The 23,133-nt window shown below is 36.2% G+C and overlaps 1 protein-coding gene across 2 annotated transcripts in view; it reads right to left on the bottom strand.

The window, feature by feature from the left end:
- Positions 1–10,354: 10,354 nt before the first annotated feature.
- LOC101899928 (protein bric-a-brac 2) overlaps positions 10,355–23,133 on the bottom strand; it is a 113,814-nt gene continuing 101,035 nt past the window's right edge. The window contains exons 3-5 of one of the 2 annotated variants that reach the window (XM_059119500.1): positions 16,320–16,380; positions 15,642–16,072; positions 10,355–11,761 (exon numbers count right to left, since the gene is read on the bottom strand). In XM_059119500.1, coding sequence (XP_058975483.1) covers positions 10,703–11,761; positions 15,642–16,072; positions 16,320–16,380 — 1,551 coding nt within the window. In that variant the 3' untranslated portion in view covers positions 10,355–10,702. The remainder of the gene's footprint in view (positions 11,762–15,641; positions 16,073–16,319; positions 16,381–23,133) is intronic. The other variant, XM_059119501.1, reaches the window with a different exon arrangement.

The following is a 23,133-nucleotide window of genomic DNA, read 5'->3' as shown; positions in this document are numbered from 1 at the left end:
GGATAATTTTGCATAAATTCAAATAAAGTACGATTTTTGAATAAATATTCATGAATTCATGGCGTTGATGGAACATTTACATTTTTGTGTCTTTTTTGGCAGATAATTTTATGGAATATTTCGACTTGTTACGACCCCGTTTAAAGCGAGATTTATTCAAAAAAGGATTAAATCCTCATATATTCACTATTTTGGTAACTTTCGCCTCACCCACATGGTACATCCGATCGTATTCAGTCTAGAAGCAAGTGTATGCAATTAGGTGAAAATGGGTTCATATTTAGATATAGCTCACATATATATCTGTATCCGATATTAGGTTTATTGTGCACCTAATATCTTATATCAGCCTATTGTTTCAAACTAGAAAGAAGTAATTCAAATGTTGGTGGAAATCAGTTTAGATGTAGCTATAGCTCCCATACGTATGTTGCATCCGATTTGGGGCTCTGAGTCCCCCACATACGTAATATGCAATCCACAACAATGATATTTGCTATGATCGTAGACTACGAAATGGGAACTACAGCCTATGACAAAAAATTTTGTATGCAGAAAATTACGTATAGCCTCCATATAACAGTACCTCCCAATATTCTGTATTTTGATGAATTCAGCGACATTATTCACCAGAGCTGTTGAAAGTTTTGTATTTAGAGTTCGTAATAGGAACTACAGTCCATGCCAGAAAATTGTATATGTAGGCACAGGTCTTCTTGTAGGCCCCATATAGCATTACCTCCCTATATTCGGTATTGTTTGAAATTCGTATTTGAAGTTCCTAATAGGTTCTACAGCCTGTGACAGAAAATTGTCTACGCAGGTCCACGTCTTCGTATAGGCTCAATATATAAGTGCCTCTCTATATTCGGTATTTTGACGAATTTAGGTACAATACTCACCGAAATTGTTTGATATGTCGTATTTGAAGTTCGTAATGGATTCTACAGCCTCTGACGGAAAATGTGTCGGAAAATTGCCTGTGTCTAGACCTGGACCTGGTCTTTGTATTGGCCCCCATATATCAGTACTTCCCTATATTCCGCATTTTGACAATTTTACGTACAATTTTCACCCAAAATGTTTTGAAATTTCGTATTTGAAGTTCCTAATAGGCTCTACAGCCTGTGACAGAAAATTGTCTATGCAGGTCCAGGTCTTCGTATATCGCCGATATAACGTTACCGCCCTATATACGGTATTTTCATGATTTTAGCTACATTATTCACCGTTTATTTCGAATTTGAATATGGTAATGGCTTATGACAAACAAAGCCTATGAAGGTCCACTTCGTATAGACCCCAATATAACGGCTACATTAGGTATTTTTGAAACAGAATTTTAACAGAATTTTTAACGGATTTTTTTTTTTTTTGAAAATTCCCAAATTCGTTCCAAATGGTGGAGTGGAGAGTTCGACCCGGCCGAACTTACTGCTTTTTAACTTGTCTAAGTATTTAACGGAATTTTATTTTTTGAAAATTTCCAAATTCGTTGCAAATGATGAAGGGTATTCAAATGTTGACCTGGCCGAACATACTGCTTTTTTAATTGTTTGGTTTATACTTACCGATATTTGGGGTTAAAAATGGAATGATTTTTATTCCCTCCACCATAGTATGGAGGGTATATTAAGTTTGCCATTCCATTTGTAACACCTCGAAATATACATTTAGGCCCCACAAAGTATATATATTCTTGATCAGCATAAAATTCTATGTCGATTTATCAATGTCTGTCCGTCTGTAGAAATAAATCTAGCTTCCGAACGAAATGAAGTAAGTTGATAAAATTTTATTTTTTTTTGATGATTTTAGCGACATTTTTTACCGGAATTGTTTCAAATTTGGTGTTTGAAGATCGTAATGAATACTACAGCCCATACCAGAAAATTGTCTGTGCAAGCTTATGACAGAAGTTGCATATGCAAGTCCACGTCGTCGTATAGACCCTAATATACGGCTACATTCGTTATTTTCAAGATTTTAACAGAATTTTTAATGGATTTTATTTTTATTGATAATTTTCAAATTTGTAGCAAATGGTGGAGGTTACTCAGAGTTCGGCCCGGCCGAACTTACAGCTTTTTAAATTGTGTCTGTTTTTTTTGTGCCATTTCAATACCTAAATAAAATCTCCGAAAACATTAGGCTTCTGTTCTGACCCTTACCTGAAATACATGCAAAATTTTGTGAGGATCAGTTCTAAATGCGACCCGTAGCGTGAGTACAAACAAACATGGACAGACGGATGGACCCTCATAGTTATATTGACTAAGCCCTGCGAAATAGGAGGATCCATATTAGAGATATGTTACATAATTTTTGGCCCAATCAAACAGCTAATACATAGTGTTGAAGGATATAATTATGTATATAAGTACAAGTTTTAGCACAGCCCATATATGACCGCATCTTCTTCCGATATTCCGTATTTTTATTTACTATTATTATTATTTATATATTTATTATTAATTTATTATTATTATTATTTTTTTTTTTTTTTTTAGACAATTTTTAAAGAAAAATATTCTTTTCTTTCGCAATGGTACCCGAAATGGAAAGCTTTCTGTCTTTTATATTCCCGAATAGTTAACCATGAAAGACTTGGCCTAAATAAACTCATCAGCTCCCTAATAAGCCTTTATAAGATTTCCTCTGGTTTTTTACTTACCTTCCTTATTTTCCGCCCTTCGATCAAGACATTTCCCATTTCCTTGAAACAAATAAAAAGACAGTGGCTTTTATATTTTTTTATTTTTTTTCTGAACTGAAAATTGTTGTTTTTTTATTTTTTATTTATTCACACATTTATAATGTAATTGTTTTGTGGTTGCTTATTGTTGTTACTGTTGTTGGTTTGTTGCTATTGTATGCCATGTTGTTGTTTTTTATATTTCATATTACAATGGGTTTTTGTTTTTTTTTTTTTGTTGCAGAAAGTGCTGTGGTTGCCTCTGTTGTTGGTGGTTTCTATCTACGCTGGCTGTTGTTGTTGCTGTGTCGGCGAAATGACGTCACACACTGGCAATGTCATTTGCTTGCAAAAGAGCACTTCACACATATATGTAATTATTTGTTGCTATTGTTTTTGTTGTTTTTTTTTTCTTCCATTTATTTAAAATTAAATACTATTACACAGATATATATTTGTATGCATGTATTGTTGTTGTTGTTGCTATAAGTTATGTAATTTGTTGTTTTTTTTAATTGCTATTATTTTGTTTGCAAGTGGTTTTTTATTGTTGTTTCTTTGTTATAAATATATCTTTATTTTTGTTGCACATTTCTTTCATTTTTCTCTTAGTTTTCTTGTTGCTTAAGAGAACAAACCATTCATATACAATTAGTTTTATTATATTATATGTTACCATATATATATGTGTGTGTGTATGTGTGAATATACTTTATTATGTATACATGTGTGTGTGAATACTTATTTATTTGTTTTACACAATCTAATTGTAAAATTGTTTGTTATCATAAATTGTAATCATAATTTTAATAATAATAATTATTCTCATAATGATAATGATGATAATGATCATTATCATCATAGTTCCTAATATTAATTGATATAATAGTAATAATAATTAATCATATTATTAATATTAATAATAATAATGCTTTAAAATTACTTATATAAAATGGTGTCACATGTTAATGGTAGTAGGGGGAGGGGGAGGAGGAGCTACAACATTTTTGGGGGAAGATTTACCTAAACTCTAGAAAAAATATTAAGGCTTACAATCTATAATTTGTACAAGTTCTGTTTTTAAGTTTTTTGTTTGCTATTTACATAAAGAATCCATGTGGATTCAAGGGGGGGCGGAGCTTGTATGTATGTGTGTGGAAATACTTCATAATATTTAGGAGGGATTTTTTTAATATTTTTTTAATAATTAAAATATAAAAATACAATACTAAATTGCTATCGATTTCGACAATATCTCAATTAACTAAAAAATTCTAAAAAATAAAAAAAAATATTTAAGCCTAGATACCAATAGTCTATGAGTTGATGCCATGCAGAACAAGTAAAAAAGCTGTAAGTACGGCCGGGCCGAACTTTGAATACCCATTTGGTACAAATTTGGCAATTTAAAAAAAAAAAAATAAAATCCGTTAAAAATTCTGTTAAAATCTTAAAAATACCGAATATAGCCGTATATTAGGGTTCATACGACGACGTGGACCTGCATAGACAACTTTTGTCATGAGCCATTAAAATATTCAAATGTGAAACTTGAAAAAAATCTGTTTATAATGTAGCCAAAGTCATCAAAATACCGAATATAGGGAGGTACCATGTGAGTTATAAAATGTGGACCTGCACAAACATTTTTCTGGCATAGGCATACTACAGCCTTGCGAACTTCAAATACAAAATTTGAAATAATTCCGGTAAATAATGTCTCTAAAATCATCAAAATACCGAATATAAGGGGTTACCGTTATATGGGGGCTATACGAAGACGTGGGCGTGCACAGACAATTTTTTGTCGTAGGCTGTAGCATTCATTACGAACTTCAAATACCAAATTTGAAATAGTTCCGGTAAATAATGTCTCTAAAATCGTCAAAATACCGAATATCGGGGGTTACAGTTATATGGGGGCTATACGAAGACGTGGACCTGCATAGCTCAACAACTGGGTATTTTTTTAGAACTTTTTAAGGATTTTTAAAGAATCTGGGAATTTTTCTTGAAATTTTTAATAGATTTACCTATCTATGATCCTATTTTTTCAAAGGACATGAATTTTTTAACCAACAGCCGAAGATTTTTAAGAATTTTCGTCTAAAGACCTTCTTACCGACATATGAGAATTTTTTAAGGAAACTTTTTTCAAGGGCCGTCTGATCAGAAATTGTGGATTTTTTGAGAATTCTTGTTCAAGGACCTTCTTACCGACAATCGAGGATTTTTTAAGGTAACTTTTTCAAATACAAAATTTTAAATAATTCCGGACCTGCATAGCCCAACAACTGGGTATTTTTTTTAGATTTTTTTAAGAATTTTTAAAGAAACTTTAAGAATCTGAGAATTTATAGACCTTTTGACCAATAACAGTTGATTTTTTAAGATTTTTTGTTCAAGAGCCTTCGAACTATTTTTTATGCATTTTTTAAAGACCAACAACCGTGGATTTTTAAGCGATTTTTGTTTAAGAACCTTAAGAGCGACAATTGTGATTTTTTTTTTAATTTTTGTTCAAGGACATTAAGACCGGCGAACGTAGATTTGTTTATAATAAATTTGGAAAGGTCGTTGCACCAAAATACTCTTGGGTTTTTTAAGAAAATTTGCTCAAGGACCTTCTCGAAGTTTTTTTTTTTAAATTATTTGTAGGACTCTCTGACAAACATTAGTGAACTCTGTGGACTTTTTAGAATCTTTTTAGGATTTTTAAAGAAGCTCTAAGAATCTTTTGACCAAAATGGGAACTTTCCTGTGGTTATTTAATTGATTTAACTACCTACGTTCCTAATTTTTCAAAGGACACGAACTTTTTTTAACCAACAACCGAAGATTTTTAAGAATATTCGTTAAAAGGCCTTCTGACCGACATACGAGGATTTTTAAGGACACTTTTTTCAAGTGCTTTTTTTTTCGTCTGATCAGAAATCGTGGATTTTATGAGAATTCTTATTCAAGGACCTTCTTATCGACATTCGAGGATTTTTAAGGTTACTTTTTCGTGGGGCTTCTGACCAAAAATCCTGGTTCGTGAAACGTGAACTTTTAAAGCAATTTTCTCAGAGACCTGTTTACCATCCGTCGTATAATACTTCAACGGTCGTCGACCTCAAAAGTTAGATTAAAAAAAAAAGGAAAAAGGATTTAAGGACTTTCTGACCAACTTTTGTGAATATTTTGATGCATTTTTTAAAGAAGACCTTTCTGACCAAAAACTGTGATTTTTAAGTGAGTTTTGTTCAAGGACCTTAAGACCGACATTAGTGGATTTTTGTAAGAATTCTTGTTCAAGGACATAAAGAGCGAAAATCGTGGATTTTTTAAAACGAATTTTAAAAGGTCTTTGGTATACTCCCGGTTTTTTTTTTTTAAAAAATTTACTCAAGTATCTTCTCGACGGTTTTTTTTAAATTATTTGTAGGACTCTCTGACAAACATTAGTGAATTATTTTTTTTAAATTGATTTTTTTCAAACAAATGTGACCTAAAAAATTTTCTGATCAACAATCGTCACTTTTTTTTGGGAACTTTTTCGAAGGGTTCTTAATACGCAACAGTCTGAGTGGATTTGTAAAACAAATTTTGAAGAGTCTAATGGCCAACACTCCTGAATTTTTTAGGGCAATTTTTTCAAAGACCTTCTGACCAACAATTGTGCTTTTTAAGCGTTCTTTTCAATAACTTTCTGAGCACCAATTGTGGGGTTTTTAATTTAACTTTTTCATGGGTTTTCTGACCAAAAATCGTGAAGCCATTTGGGGGAAGCGGCACAAATCACCAAACCACATCAAGACGGCTGTTTTATAGGCCTTCTATACCGGCAAAAGGACACTCCAAATGTTTTTCCAACCTTTCCTCTGTATTTTTAATAGCTGTAAGACCTTTGAAAATTATTCACACCAAAGGGGGACTTTTCTAGCCTCACCTTTACATGAGCAACCGTCTATGCCTGCAGCCTTTCTGCATGCTATTTATTATGGCATATTAATTTCTCAATTTATTCGCATTATTTTTTCTAATAAAACTTATATCATTCTTACCTCATGGAAAGCTTTCACCCTCTATCATCATCGTCATCATCAACGAACATAGACGTCAGCAAACTGCATCATCAACTCATAGATTTAAAAAAGTATTCCAAAACAAGAATAGAAAATAAAAAAAATATGAAATAGAAATTGAAACTCAAGATTCAATTCAAATCAATGCTAATACAAGTGAATCATATGGAGAGCGAAAGAGAAAAAAAGTGAACTTAATTAAAAATAATTATTATTTATAAGGTAATAAACAAACAAATGGGCAATTAAAGTGGGAATAACAAATAAATAGAAGAAGGAAAAGAAAATTATACAGGGTGAAACAAAAACAAAAAATATGGTGGAGGAAGATAAAAACTTAAACTATATAAATTGGAAATAATACAAAAATAAAAAAAATTCAAAATTATCTTTTTTTTAATTTTTTTTTTAATCTCCTTTACAGATTGAGATGAAAAAGAAACTGCAACCAACTTCAGACTGCAGTCATTTCTAAGCCACTCGTCCGCCAGCTGTTAAAATTATTCCAGTGACAGCTCATTATATTGTTTACAAGGGAACAAAAGCATTTTGCTGAGAATTTTCCAAAAAAAGTTATTCGTGATGGAATTCCAGCGTGATAGTGTGATTTCCTTATATTTGGCTGGAGAAAACCACAACTGGCTATCGTTAGAGCATTCCAGCATTTAAATGTGAATAAATCTTTTGTGTCTCGTACCATCGGTAGTTACCGTGATACTGGGATCGTAGCCAGTAGCGACGCCAAGGAAGTGGACGGAAGAAAACAGTAACATCAGCAGAAATATTTCGAAAAGTAAAGAAGCGACTTGATCGAAATTCGTGTCTCAGTGGCCGAAAAATGTCTCGTGAGCTGAACATATCGCAATATTCCATACGGAAAATATTGAAAAATTAGCTCGGGGTAAAGCCATTGAAATTTCAAAAAGTACAAGAACTTACAACGCAACAGAAAGAAAATAGACTAAAAAGAGCTAAAAAGTTGCTTCGCTTCGGCCGAAAGTGGTGAACTGCCGAATTTGGAATTTGGTTTTCCCAATAAGAAAACATTCGTTGTCAAGCAGCACCACCAGTGAACAAACAAAATTATCGGTTTTACTTGCCAAAGAGGTCAGCTGAAAATGTGTACCTTCGGTTGGCCAGAACCAGAACTCAAGCGCCGGCCATGGTGATGGTGTGGGACGCCATAATAGTCGCTCTTCGCTCATATTAGTCGACCGTCAGAATAAATGCCGAATATTATCGCGAAAATATTTTGGAGGGTGTACGAAAGCCTTGGACACGCAAACATTTTGGTCGCAGACCTTGGACATTCCAACAGCACTCCATCATCACTACCATCGCACTCAGCACGCGCCACCCAAGAATGGTTACAAAATGAGGTTTCTCGCCTCATTTCCAGCGCACAATGGCCACCAAAATCTTCGGATACCAATCCGTTGGACTATTATGTCTGGATGGTGTGGGCCGCCATAACATATAACTGCCTATGGTGGCTCTCCGCTCGTATTAATCGACCGTGGCTTCAGAATAAATGCCGAATATTATTACGGAAATATTCTGGTGGAAATGGGAGAAAATACCGCAGAGCAACATTCGGGCAACGTGTGACGGTTTCATTGGCCGTTTGAAGGCCATAATTAGTGTCAAAGGTGACCAATTCGAACAAATCTAAACTTATTCTAAAATTTGATGCTATTTCCGAAATTTTTTGCTTTCATTCAAGAAAATTTGAAAAAAAAAAAAATTATGGCGTTTGACTTTGTTGCAGTTTTTTTTTTTTATCGCACCCTGAATATATGAATGTTTATTTATTTATTATAAATTAGAGAACATAAAAAATAAAAACAAGTTAAATAGTAGTAAGTTCGCCCGGGCCGAAAGAATTTGAAAAATTTCAAAAAATAAAATCCCTTAAAAATTCTGTGAAATTTTTAAAACTACCGAATATAGCCGTTATATTGGTGTCTATACGACGTGGACCTATATAGGCATTGTTTGCCATAGGCCATTACCATATTCAATTTCGAAACTTGAAATAAACGGTGAATAGTGTAGCTAAAATCATCAAAATATCGTATATAGGGAGGTGCCATTATATCGGAGCTGTGCAAAGACCTGCACCAGCATAGACAATTTTCTTTCACAGGCTGTAGCATCCATTACAAACTTCAAATACGACATCTCAAACAATTTTGGAGGGTTTTGTACCTAAACTATTCAAAATACCGAATATAGAGAGGTACAGATGTATGGGGGCTATACGAAGACGTGGACCTGCACAGACAATTTTCTGTCTTAGGCTGTAGTATCCATTTCGAACTTCAAATACCAAATTTGAAACAATTTCGGTGAATAATGTCGCTAAAATAATCAAAATACTGAATATCGGGAGGGGCCGTTATATGGGGGCTATATGAAGACGTGGTCCTGCACAGATAATTTTCTGTCTTAGGCTGTAGTATCCTCTACGAACTTCAAATACCAAATTTGAAACAATTCCGGTGAATAATGTCGCTAAAATCATTAAAATACCGAATATCAGGAGGTACCGTTATATGGGGTATATATGAAAATGTGGACCTACACGGCCCATTTCCGAACTTAACCTGCCTACTGAAAAAATAAATATGTGTACAAAATTTTAGCCTTCTATCTCAATTTGTTCGAGAGATAGCGTGATTGCAACAGACAGACGGACAAACAGACGGACAGGCAAGCATCTAAATCGACTTTGAATTTTTCGCTGATCAAGAATATTCTTTGTTGGGTCTGGCATGAGTACTTCGAGGAATTACAAACGGAATGACAAAGTTAATATACCCTCCATAGTATGGTGGAGGGTATAAAAAAAGTTTCTATTCCAGATCATTCTTTGTTTTTTTTTTCAAAATTTGTATATTGACTTTTGAACCACCCTGTTTTTTTTCTTTGTTTTTTTTTTTTATTAAGTATATATTGACGATGAATATGTAATAAATTGGAAAAGATTAACAACAATTTAAATCTTCTTAAATTGTTTTAAATTTGTAGATTCACTTTTGTGCCACCCTGTATATCTGCAAAATTATCTATTAAAATGAATATGTAATAAATTGAACAAAAAGTAAAATTATAAAATATTTATTCAAGTAAATTATTTAAAAAAAAATATTTAAGTAATTCTTTAAGATTTGTGCATTAATTTTGATGCCACCCTGTATATTTGTAAAAAATCATCTATTAAAATTATATGAAAAAAGGAATACTATGAGATAAAGAAATATCTCTTAATTTAGACTTATGTGGGTGTATGAATATTTACAAAATAAAATATAGGATCATGTTCTGGGGGAGGGGCAAGAAGGGTCTGGACAATTTTTTAAATCTACAATCGAAAACGTTTATAACGAACTTCGCTGGGAAAATAATTTTGGATTATTTATATACAAATTTTATAACATTTTGGGGTGTGAAAAATAAATAAATTTTTATAAATCGTAGTTTCCTATAACCGTAAGTTCGTTATAAGCGTTTTCCATCGGAAATTTTGACTTAAAATTTGAAATATATAATTTTTTTTTAAATATTTTTAAATATCTTAATTAGAAATGCTTACATCTACAACGTTGGGTAGTTATGTATGTATGCGTATGTGTTGGTGTCTGCCTTATAAGCAATTTTATTGTATTTTGTATTTTAAAATATTTATATTTAATTAATTATTTATTTTTATTATTTCTATGTATATATATGTATTTATGTACCTATGTATGTATATAAATAGCAGTCATATGATTTGTTTTTTCTTTTTATAAAATAAATTTAAAAATTAAATAAAAAAATTATTAAAAACAACATTTAAAAATTTTCACATCTTCATATCCATCTCTTACAGAGATCCTTTCCAAGGTTCATCAGCCACATAGACATTGTTGTTGTTGCTGCTGCTGGTATGGGTATTTCAATCTTCATGCTGCACCTCTGTCGGCTGCTGTTCCAATTTGATTTTCATCAAATTGTACTCACGTTGGGCGGGAAATTGTGCACTGGCCGATGAGGCCTCAGCATTGGCTATCAGCTCACTCATATCGGGTCCGGGGAAAAAATCCTCAAAACGCGGACTTTTATTTGCGGCCGTTGAGGAGGCTGCCGCCGCCGCTGCTGCAGCTGCTGCTGCTGAGGATTTTTGCAGCAAACCATTGGCAATGGCCTCAAAATCAATACCGGGTGGTAAATTTTCCAGGAAGCGTTTGTTATAGGCATAGTTTACAGCCATTTGGTCCTTGTTATTTTTCATATGCTGATGGGTATAAGGTGAGATGCTGCCACCGGATTTCTGCATATCGGCTGCGGATGAAGCACCCGAGGCAGAGCCTCGTGATTGATTGCAATACTGGCGGGCCTGCATGGCCTCCTTTAATTCTCGTTCACGCTCACGTTCTCTTTCCCTCTCCCGTTCCCGCTCCCTCTCTCGTTCACGATGCTCCCTTTCTCTTTCACGATTACGCTCCCGTTCCCGCTCCCTTTCCAAATCACGGCTAAAGGCCGCAGCTGCCGCATTCGAATGCATATGATTGGAGCGGCCACTGGAACCTGAACCCGTTCCCCCAGCTGTGGGTATGACATTCATGCCGGGCAGACCCATCAAACCTAAAGCACTTAAATCGGGTAAATTCTCAGAACCACGTCGATCTCCAGCAACACCTGCCGCACTGCCAGCAACTCCAGCCCCACTGGCTGAGTGTTGCTTACCAGCCGCCATCATGGGATCTTCAATCTCGGATCGCTGTACATAGGCTGGAGCTTTGTAGATATTCATAGCTGGATTAATGGGTGATTGTTGTTGTTGTGACAATATTTGGCGTCGCAAATTCTCCGTCATCGATGACAGCGGACTCGGCGAGTCTTGATGGCCACCCATTGCAGCGGCAGATTGTGCTGCCAATTTGGCAGCACTGTGATAGCCATTGGCAGCCGAGGCAGCTGATCCTGCACCTGGAGAGGCACCGAACAAGGCGGCCTAGAGAGATACGAATAGTATGGAAAAAGAAGGGGGAAAAACAGAGATGGGAGGGAAGAAATAAATTAGAAATTTGATTTCGAACAACATTGGAAAAATGTGAGAGACAAAGAGGGCCGAGGTATATCAAACCAAATTATTTTGAAATCAGGGTCTGCAGAATTTGAACTGAAACCTATTGAAATGATCTTCAAACGACACCAGACAACTGAAGGCCTTTGAAAAATCTCTGTTCTAAGAAGCTCGTTTTAACAAGGTCATTTCAAGGATATTCGGGATCCTTGAATTTTGTTCTGCCTCCAGAAGTTCATTTAAAGGGTCTTCTGCCTTTGAAGCCTTTAAATAGTGTTTTTTTTTCCATAGAAGACACTTTGGAGGATGTTCCACCGAAAGAAAACCCCTTTGGGGAGAGATACAAGGACATTTGATGGGTCTCTTGCCTATCGTAGGTCCTTTAATCTATCTATATCCTTTAAAGGATTTTCTGAGTTTAAAATGACCTTTGAAGGTTCTTCTCTTTATATCACGACTTTTAAGGGATAATCTATCTAACGACGGCTTTTTAAGGGGTTTAAGAAAAGGAGACCTCCTTGAAGGGTATTTTGTCTAAAAGAGGGATTTTGAAGGATGCTCTTGATATAGAAGGACATTTGAAGGGTATCTTGTCCATCGAAGGCCCATTGATGTGTTTATGTCCAAAGAGGCATTTTGAAGGATTTTCTGAGTATAAAAGGACCTTTTCTATTCAATTTATAGCAGCACTTTTGAAGAATATTCTGTCTAAAGAAGGGTTTTTAAAGAATATTTTGTCTATAGAAGATTTTGGCTATAGATTGACGCTCTGAAGGCTGGAGGTCCTTTAAGGGAAGGGTCTTTGGCCAAAGAATGTCCTTTCAAATGACCTTCGATTCCATTCCGTTGGCCTCCTCATAAAAGAAGACCATTTGTAAAATCTACTATCAACAGAAAACCAGTTGTAAATCTCCTACCCATATACCTCCTGAAGGTTCATATTTCTTTATAAGGACTACAAGATCCATAATTGTCGATTCTTTTCGAAAAAAGGGGCTCTATTTGCAATTTTTGAGAACCATCTGGATTTTTAGAAAGGTATGTAATACCACTAATCTTGGATTTTAAAAGGACCCTCAAATTGAATTTTTTCGAGGACATCCTGTTCCCTAACTGTGGACTGTCTGGCTGTTGATCCCGGATTTTTCGGAAATAGCATCTGCCCTTTCATCCAGTATTCTTTAAATGTAACTTCTGTACCTTAATCCTCGATTTTTAGAAGGACATCCTGTCTTCTAATTGCGAAGTTATCGGAAGGACCTTCTGCACTCTCATTGTAGATTCTTAAAAAGGCTCTTGTGTACTCCAATCGTGGATTTTTTTGTAAGGACGATGTAGCCTCAAATTTCATAGGATATCATAGTCCCCAAACCTTGAATTTTTTTGGAAGGACCTTCTATTTCCTAATCGGTTTTTAAAAGAACTTTCTGTCTCATAATTGTGAATTCATCGGAAAGACCTTCGACACTCTCATTGTGGATTCTTATAAAGGCTCTTGTGTACCCCAATCGTGGATTTTTTCTTAGGACGATGTAGCTTCAAATTAAGGATTTCATAGAACGTCCTTCAGTCTCCTAACCTTGAATTTTTTGAAAGGACCTTCAGCACCCTCATTGTGGATTCTTAAAAAGGCTCTTGTGTACTCCAATTGTAGATTTTTTGTGAGGACGATGTAGCTTCTAATCATGGATTTCAGAGAAGGTTCTTAAGTCGCCTAACATTTGGAACGATCTTCAATCTCATTAACGATTTTTAGAAGAACTTTCCCATAATTGTGAATTTACCGGAAGGATCTTCAGCACCCTCATTGTGGATTCTTAAGAAGGCTCTTGTGTACTCCAATCGTTGATTTTTTGTAATCAAGGATTTCATAGAACATCATTTTTAGAAGTCAACTTTTTTAGAAGGACCTTCTATCTCCTGATCGAAGGACCCTTTGTCCTCTCGAAGGACCATCCGTTCCCGAATCGATGATTTTTTAGAAGGTTTTTTGCACTTTATTGTAGTTCTCTACTCATTATGTAATTGTTGATAGGACGATTGGGAATTTTTGTGAAGGATATTCCATCCCCTTATCTTGGACTTTCTTCGGGACCTTCTGTAACCTCATCGCAGACTTTTTTAATGTATTAACCACTTTTATTCGTGGATTTTTAGGAGCGACCTATTGTCTCCTGATCATTGATTTATTGAAGGACCTTTTGTGGAAGGACATTATGTACCCTAAATATGGATTTGTTCAAAGGAACTTATTTTTCAAATCGCGATTTTTTACGAGTACCTCCTTCATCACAGTTGTGGATTTTTTGGAAGGACCCTTTACTTCCGAATCGATGATTTTGTTAAGAAGTATCTTCTGCCGCTTATTGTGAATTTCTTTAGAAGGTCCTTTAGTCCTCTGCTGAAGGATCTTTTTTCTAAAATTTTTAGATCTTTTAGGAGGACATTTGGTCCCCTAGTATTGGATTTTTAGAAGGACATTTTGTACCCAAATAGTTTAGACTTTATAGAGACTTTTTATCCAAAAAAGGCGATTTTTAAGAAGGAATTTGTGAAAAAGAGTATATAGTCTATAATTTTTGATTATTTTTTATAGAAGGACCTTCTGTCCTTTAAACGCAGATTTTTTAAGAAGGACCTTCTGTCTCCTAATTTCGGAATTTGTGAAAAAGAGTATATATGCTATAATTTTTGATATTTTTTTTATGGAAGGACCTTCTGTCCTTTAAACGCAGATTTTTCAAAGAACTTTTTAAGAAATATATGATCTCCAAACGTAGGTTTTTGACTTCTAATCGTGGATTATAAGGGAGGATCACATGGCCCCTAATAGCAAGAAAAAAGAAAAGCTGTCAGATCATTAATCTTTGTCTTCCAAAAATAGATTTTATAAAGGACTCCTTTTTAGCTCCAATTATTGATTTTTTGGAAGGACTTTGGGTTCTTTAAACGTTGATAATGGATTTTGAAGAAGGACTGTGGCGGCCGGAAAGTACTCAATAATAATTTACTTTAAAAATATTATTTTTATGTGATCAAGTCATCTTTGATTTTGTATTTTTCTTTTTTCGTCAAGTTAGCCTTGACTTTCAGTTTTTGTATTTGGTGACAAAAAAATAATTTTTACTTTTTCTAGGAAGTTCTATTTTGTCTTTTGGAAATTAAACATTAAACTAAAAAAAAATTAAATTGTTGTGGTTTTATTCATACCAACGCCCAACAGGACAATTCGGCTTCTAAATTTTAGAAAACGGCCATTTGGTCTCTATTAGTGGGTTTTTAAGAAGAAAAAATATCAGATCTCCAATCATGAATTTTGAAGAAGTTCGATTTAACTTCTAATTTTTGTAAGCATTTTCAGAATCTAGCCTAATATTTTCAGAACGAACTATTTGGCTTCTAATTGTGAATTTTCAAAAAAGATTACCAGGCCTCTAATCATAGCTCTTTTAAAAGAAGCACTTACATGGACTTATGAGGAGGACCACCAGGCCTCCAATCACAACTTTTCAAAAATGGACTAAAGTTATGATTCTGAAATTTAGAAAGGACGATTTGAATTTAATCCAGGACACTTCAGGGATATTTTGACTTTTTTGACCTTCAATCTTGGATAAAGGACTCTTTAACTTCAAATATTGGAGTTTTAAGAAATATATTTCCCCAAATCGAAGATTTAAACTATATTCAACCTAAAAGAATTATGACCCTGCTATGTTACAGTTAAAACATTTAATGTCTTCATATACCTCCACCTTTCTCTCACATCAGCTAAAAAAAAAAATCTTAAACTTTAAGAAATACCTACCGCATGAGCCTGTCCGTTGGCAAACGGCAAACCACCCATCTCCTCTTTGATTTCACGATAATCACGAAATACCACAGCTTTGATAACGGAACGTATCAACTCCTCCGGCCACATGCCCAACAGTATACGCTGCGGGCGGCCACGGGCCTTCGGTCGGGGATCGGTGCCACCGTCCAGCGAGGGGCCCAACATATTGTGGACACGATTGGCGTACAGGACAAACGTTGGATATGGTATATCGTATTTCCGGGCAGCCTGTGACAGCGATAAACCCTCCTTCAGTACACTGAATATGGCTTCGGCCATGGCCTCCGGACGCCAAGATTTTAATGGGCCGCGCTCACGAAATCTCAATTGTTGCACCAGGTTCTGCTGATTAGTATTCCAACATTTTTGCCACATGGATTGCAATTGATATTGATAGCTATCTGCTAAGGCCGGAATGGAAGGCAAAAAAAATGTAAAGGGAGAAAAGGAAATGGAAACATTTTGTTACCATACATATTGTGGGGAGAATAAGCAAAAACAGCCAAATGACTATCTTTCTGTTAAAACAAATGATTACAATAATCCATTTGCATGCAAATCCTTTGTCCTTTCCTTCCTTCTTTTTTTTTTTTTTTTTTTGGTTGGACAAATAATAAAATGTGCAAACACCAAGAAAACTAGCCTACTTACCAGTTACCGAAGACGTTGTGGCCCCAGCCATCCAAGGATGTCCGCTTTCAATCATTTTTGCCTGCAAAAAAAAGGACAAAAGAGAATTGTCATTAATATAAAATGTACATATTTTAAGTTAAGGATTTATTCTCTCTCCCTCTCTCTCTCTCTCTCTGTTTCTCTTAAGGCTAATAATAATAAATTTGATGAAAATAGAGTAAAAGTATTCTTAAGGATATGGGGCCATTTAGGTTTAGAAATTATGACACCCTCACAAAATGAAGTCATTTGCAAATTCATTGCAAAACAAATACTAACAAATGCAAGGATAATTGTTTTGAGGTGCAAATAACAATGAGCAACTACAAGCAAGAAGTCAGAGATTTGAAAGGCTTTCTGAGTTGCATTTATGGTATCGAAGTATATTTTCTAAAAATATCAGCAGAGCTAAATGCGGAAAGGTCCTTAAAAATAGTATTTAGTACCTATAGTCGTCAAGGACTATTAGCCTTTTAATAGCATATTTTTAAAGAGGACTTTCAGGCTCATAATTTTGGTTTTTTCAGGAGGACTTTTCGACCTCTAATCATAGATTTTTAAAAAAACACTACTTGACTTGCATATTTTAAGAAGTAATATCTGACCTCTAATCGTGAATTTTTACCAAGAACTATCTGATCTCTAATCTCGGATGTCAAAAATAATCTAACCCTCTATCGTCTATTTCAATGAGGACAAAATCTCAGCGTGAATTTTGTATAAGGATTATCTGACCTTCAACGAGGATTTTATTATCTGACCTCCATTCATGGATTTAAGACGGGTTTGTAATAAAAGCCATCCAGCTTCTAGAGGTGGATTTTTTTAGCCGACCTAGACAGTACTTTTTTAAAGAGGACTTTCAGACTCATAGTTTTGGTTTTTTTCAGGATGACTTTTCGACCCCTAATCATGGATTTTTAACAAGGACTACTTGACCTTCAACTTGAATATTTTAAGGAGTAATATCTGGCCTCTAGACGTGAATTTTGGCCAAGAACTATTTGATCTCTAATCTCGGATGTCAAAAACAATCTGACCCTCAATCGTCTATTTTATTGAGGACTATAACAAATCTCAGCGTGAATTTTGTATAAGGACTATCTGACCTTCAACGAGGATTTTATTATCTGACCGCCATTCGTGGATTTTTTAAGACGGGATATTTGAATATGAATATAGGGGTGTAATAAAAACCATCCAGCTTCTAAACGTGGATTTTTTAACAAGGACTATATGACCTTTGAACGTCGACCTGGACAGTAATTTTTGACTAGGTACTACGGATTCTTAATATGGACTAACTGACCTCTAATTGTGATTTTTTAAGAAGGACTTTAGGACCTTTTGTCGCTATTTTTTAACAAAAACTATTTACTCCTTATTACGAATTTTAAACAAGGACCTCTGATCGTGCATTTTGCAGAATGACTATTTGACCCTTAATCGTGGATTTTTCAGAATGACAATTGGATTTCTAATCGCAGATATTTAAGAAGGAATATCTGACCTGCGGATACGAAAGTTAAAACAAGGAATAGCTGATCTATAATCGAATCGAATTGTGAATTTTTAAAAAAAAACGATTATGGTTTTAAGAGGACTTGCTGATCCCTAGATATTTTGCAACCAGTCTGAAGCTTTAAAACAGGATTTTCCGCAGGACTAATTATCTTCAATTGTATTTTCCAAGGAATGTCTAGTACAATAATCGGGACGTCTGATCTTTTTCTTTTGTTTTTTAGGGCTATCCCAAATGCTGATGAATATTTGTTAGTTGTCTGAATCTGTCATCCTATATTTCAAGGTTACCTTCCCGAAGCTTTGCTCCAACATTATTAAAGGGTGCTGATTACCTCATTTGTGGTCTTTTGATGAATATCAGGAAATGCGATCATATTTTCAAATGGAGAAAATGGTCATAGAAGTCGTCTGAAAGATGTTCTGGTATAGAAGTCCTCTAAAAGGCCTTCTGGTCATAGAAGTCCTCTAAAAGACCCTCTGGTCATAAAAAAAATGTCTACCAGTCCTCTAATGGATCTTCTGGTCATAAAATACCTCTAAAAGTTATCTGGTCATAGAAGACCTCTTAACGTCCTTCTGGTCATAGAAGGCCTCCAAAAGTTGTCATAGAAGACCTCTAACTTCTTCTGGCCATGGAAGAACTCTAAAAGATCTTCCGGTCACAGAAAATATGTAAAAGTTCTGCTGGCCAAAGGAGACCTCTTAATTGTCATAGAAAACTTGTAAAACCTTCTGGTCATGGAAGACCTCTAAAAGATCTTCTGGTCATAGAAAACCTGTAAAAGGTCTGCTGGCCACAGGAGACCTCTAAATTGTCATTTTGGCATAGAAGGTATTCAAAAGGCATTCTAGTCATAGAAGGCCCCTGAAAAGTCTTGTGGTCATAGCAGACCTCTGAAAGGTAGAATGCCTCTAAAAAGTCTCCTTATCATAGACATCTTTAAAAGGCCTTCTGGTCATAGAAGACCCCTAAAAAGTCTTGTGGTCATAGAAGAACTCTTGAAGGGTATTTTGGTCATAGAACGCCTCTAAAAAGTATCCTTATCATAGACATTGTTAAAAGGTCCTCTGATCATAGGATACCTCTAAAAGGTTTCCTGGTCATAAAAGACCTCTTAAAAGTCTTCTGGTCATAAGAGACCTCCGAGAGGTCTTCTGGCCATAGAAGGCCTCTAAAAGGTCATCTGGCCGTATAAGACTTCTCAAAGGTCTTCTGGCTATAGAAAACCTCTAAAATGTCATCCCGACAGAATCCCGACAGAAGAATTTTCTGAAGTAGTAACCTGCATTTTTTTGAAACCTCAAACTCTCAAACTTGAATATCGTGGAATTATCGGTGATTTTTAAGGACATTCTTAAGCCTTAATCTGAGATATTTTGACACTATTTGAAACATCTCCAAAAATGGAATGCTGACTAGTAATTGTCTACATGTTTAGTCATGGCCTCTTACAGTGGATTTATTAAGGCATTTCTGAAGCTATAACCTCCTGACCGGTAACCTCTGATTGTGGGCAGTTGTAAGCCTCTATGAAAGTGCAATCCTGATACATAATCCAAGACTGATGCTCATTTGAAGCACGAACTTTTGCTTCTTTCAGTGGACTGTTTTGATGCAGTTCTAGCCATTTTTCGTGGGGTTATTAAGGCCTCCCTGATGACTTATCCTGACCTGTAATTACGAACTTGTCAAACTGTATTCCTACGATATATATTCGTGGGCTGCTTGAGGCTTATCTGAAGCTATAGTCTTGAAATTCAATAGTGGACATTTAGAGGTCACTCTCAAATTATATGCCTGACATCTGATGGAGGATTTTTGGGTTTTTGGAGATTTGCTACATTTCGGAGCTGTCTGAAGCTGTAGAAAATATAAAATTTGAAACTGTAACCAAAACGATGATAAAATAAGAAAACAGCATCTAATTCTCCTCAAATTTCACACATCCCATCATTTATACTAACACAAAATCTTCTGTGAAGATGGATGGACCCTCCCTCACAAAGGGTCAAAAAGTTGAATATCCGTGAAGCTAAAAAAATGGGAAATTAACTTTCAATTCAATTTAGACTTGTTACAGCTCAATATTACCATCAATACAGGAATTGTTATAAGGATGGGAGGGATCGGACCATTTCTTCTGGCACCCCACAAACGGTTGGAGAATTTAAAAAACAAAGCCCTCAAAGAAATCGAACTTTGCATCCAACTCTCTTCAAATTTCACACAGACAAAAATTTTTGCTAAAACATGATCTGGTGTGCAGATGATATATATCTGCGAACCCCTTTCTGGTACCTCACCCACGAAGCGTCACAATATTCAATATTTTAATTCAAAATTTTTAAAAAGTATCACATATCTCACATTAAGTGAAGGAAGTACCCAATATAGTCCAAACCACGGCACGTCGCAATATTTAAATCATATTTATGTAGGTCCAATACGAAAGGGCCCACTCCTTCGGAACCTACTCGACAGAGGTTCAACAATTTAAATAATCATAACAGAAGTCAAAATATATTTAAATAATCGAACAATGGCTAAGGGTATATTTATAGTTTTGTTCTTTTTACAAGTTTGAGCTCTCATACCTTTCCTCTGTTGCAGTGGTGACCGCCCACATTCTCTCCCTCTCTTTAGTCATCCATGGTTCATCAAGCGAATTATTTCCCAATTAAAAAATATTCTAATCAAATTTGCCAAATTTATAATTCGCTCTATTGCCTTTTTGTGACAATTTTTTCCCACAACACCTCGACGGATAAAAAAAAAATCGCCAACAACTTAAAACCCCGTCACTTGACAGCACACAAAATTCTCGGAATTTCATTCTTCCCTTCTTTTTTTTTCATTGTTTCTATCTTTACGGCCAGTCGGATACATGGAAAATAAATGTTCATTAACATAAACAACAGCAACAACATCCACAACAAACAAAAAAAAAGGGCAACCAAAAGGTAGTCCATCTTGGCCATCAATGTTCAGTCATGTGACTGGTGGCTGGCGACGACTGCTGGTGAGTGGTAACCAATACCAACGCCAACTTTGCCATCATTTAGCACCAGGAGCACAAAAAAATCAAGCGACCAACCCATGAACGTGACAACAAAAATAACAGCAGCCGCAACAACGACAACAGCAACAGTACCTTCCAGTCGTCGTCACTCATCAAGCCAAGCCCCCTTTACTCTACAACAATAAATTTTAGTGGACTCGCAAAACTATTTGCTGTTATTGGCGGTGGTGTTGGCGTTGATGGTGATGTGAAGACTTCAAACAACAACAACAAGAAAAACAAAAAAAAAACCCAACAACTAAATGGGGGGCTGGGCTGTATGGTGTTGGCCAAGAAGAAGGAAAAAGTACCCACCACAGTACTGACATGGCCAGCTAACTGGCTCGCTGACTAACCCAACTGACTGACTGACGTACGTACCGTATGGCATGATAGTCTTGCTTAGTTGTTGTTTTTGTTTAGTTTGTTGCAATGTTATTGCTTGTGCTGTTATTATTATTATTGCTGCTGTTGCTGCTCCTGCTGCTTGAACTCTTGCCGATGTTGTTGTGGTTGTTGTTGCTGCTGTTGTTGCGCAAACACGAAACTATAAAAATGCTTCCGACTTTTTTTTTTTTTTTGATATTTTTCATTTATTTTTCATATCAATTATTCATATACTTTATGGCCTTTACCTTAGCATGCATGTAGCCGAGGTATAGAAGTTCTTCTATTCCTTCGTATGGATAGTAAAAGCAACAAAGCTCACATGTGCAAACGTGCAAAAAAAGCTCAAGCAATTTGCTACCCCCGTCCCCAGCACTTCAAGAGGGCAATGGGAGAACACAGTGGTACGATAATATTCAAAATATGGAGATTCTGGCCTCCTATGAGAAGACCTTCTGGTCTTCTATGAGAAGACCTTCTGGTCTTCTATGAGAAGACCTTCTGGTCTTCTATGAGAAGACCTTCTGGTCTTCTATGAGAAGACCTTCTGGTCTTCTATGAGAAGACCTTCTGGTCTTCTATGAGAAGACCTTCTGGTCTTCTATGAGAAGACCTTCTGGTCTTCTATGAGAAGACCTTCTGGTCTTCTATGAGAAGACCTTCTGGTCTTCTATGAGAAGACCTTCTGGTCTTCTATGAGAAGACCTTCTGGTCTTCTATGAGAAGACCTGCCGGCCTTCTATGAGAAGACCTGCCGGCTCTCTATGAGAAGACCTGCCGGCCTTCTATGAGAAGACCTGCCGGCCTTCTATGAGAAGACCTGCCGGCCTTCTATGAGAAGACCTGCCGGCCTTCTATGAGAAGACCTGCCGGCCTTCTATGAGAAGACCTGCCGGCCTTCTATGAGAAGACCTGTCGGCCTTCTATGAGAAGACCTTCTGGTCTTCTATGAGAAGACCTGCCGGCCTTCTATGAGAAGACCTGCCGGCCTTCTATGAGAAGACCTGCCGGCCTTCTATGAGAAGACCTCTCGGCCTTCTATGAGAAGACTTCTCGGCCTTCTATGAGAAGACCTCTCGGCCTTCTATGAGAAGACCTCTCGGCCTTCTATGAGAAGACCTCTCGGCCTTCTATGAGAAGACTTCTCGGCCTTCTATGAGAAGACCTCTCGGCCTTCTATGAGAAGACCTCTCGGCCTTCTATGAAAAGACCTTCTGACCTTATCTGAGAAGACCTTCTGGCCTTCTGTGAGAAGACCTTCTGGCCTTCTGTGAGCATACCTTCTGGCCTTCTGTGAGCAGACCTTCTGGCCTTCTGTGAGCAGACCTTCTGGCCTTCTGTGAGAAGACCTTCTGGCCTTCTATGAAAAGACCTTCTGACCTTCTGTGAGAAGACCTGCTGGCTTTCTATGAGAAGGCCTTCTGGCTTTCTGTGAGAGGACCTTCTGGCCTTCAGTGAGAAGACCTTCTGGCCTTCTGTGAGAAGACCTATCGCCTTTTTCTAAGAATATCATTTGGCCTTCTACGAGCAGACCTTCTGGCCTTCTCTGAGAAGACCCACCGGCCTTATCTGGGAAGTCACTTTGATCTTCTCTGAGAAGACCCACCGGCCTTATCTGGGAAGTCACTTTGAACTCCTCTGAGAAGACCTTCTGGCCTTCTATGAGAATACTTCCTGGGCTTCTATGAGAAAACCTTCTGGGCTTCTATGGGAAGACCTTCTGGCCTTCTATGCGAAGACCTGCTGGCCATATGTGGGAATATCTTCTGGCCTTCTGTGCGAAGACCTTTTAGCCTCCAATGCGAAGATCTTCAGGTCTTCCA

The sequence above is a fragment of the Musca domestica genome, unplaced genomic scaffold (genome assembly GCF_030504385.1).
Source record: "Musca domestica strain aabys unplaced genomic scaffold, Musca_domestica.polishedcontigs.V.1.1 15, whole genome shotgun sequence".
Classification (NCBI taxonomy): domain Eukaryota; kingdom Metazoa; phylum Arthropoda; class Insecta; order Diptera; family Muscidae; genus Musca; species Musca domestica.
This window is presented reverse-complemented; position numbering and strand designations above follow the sequence as displayed.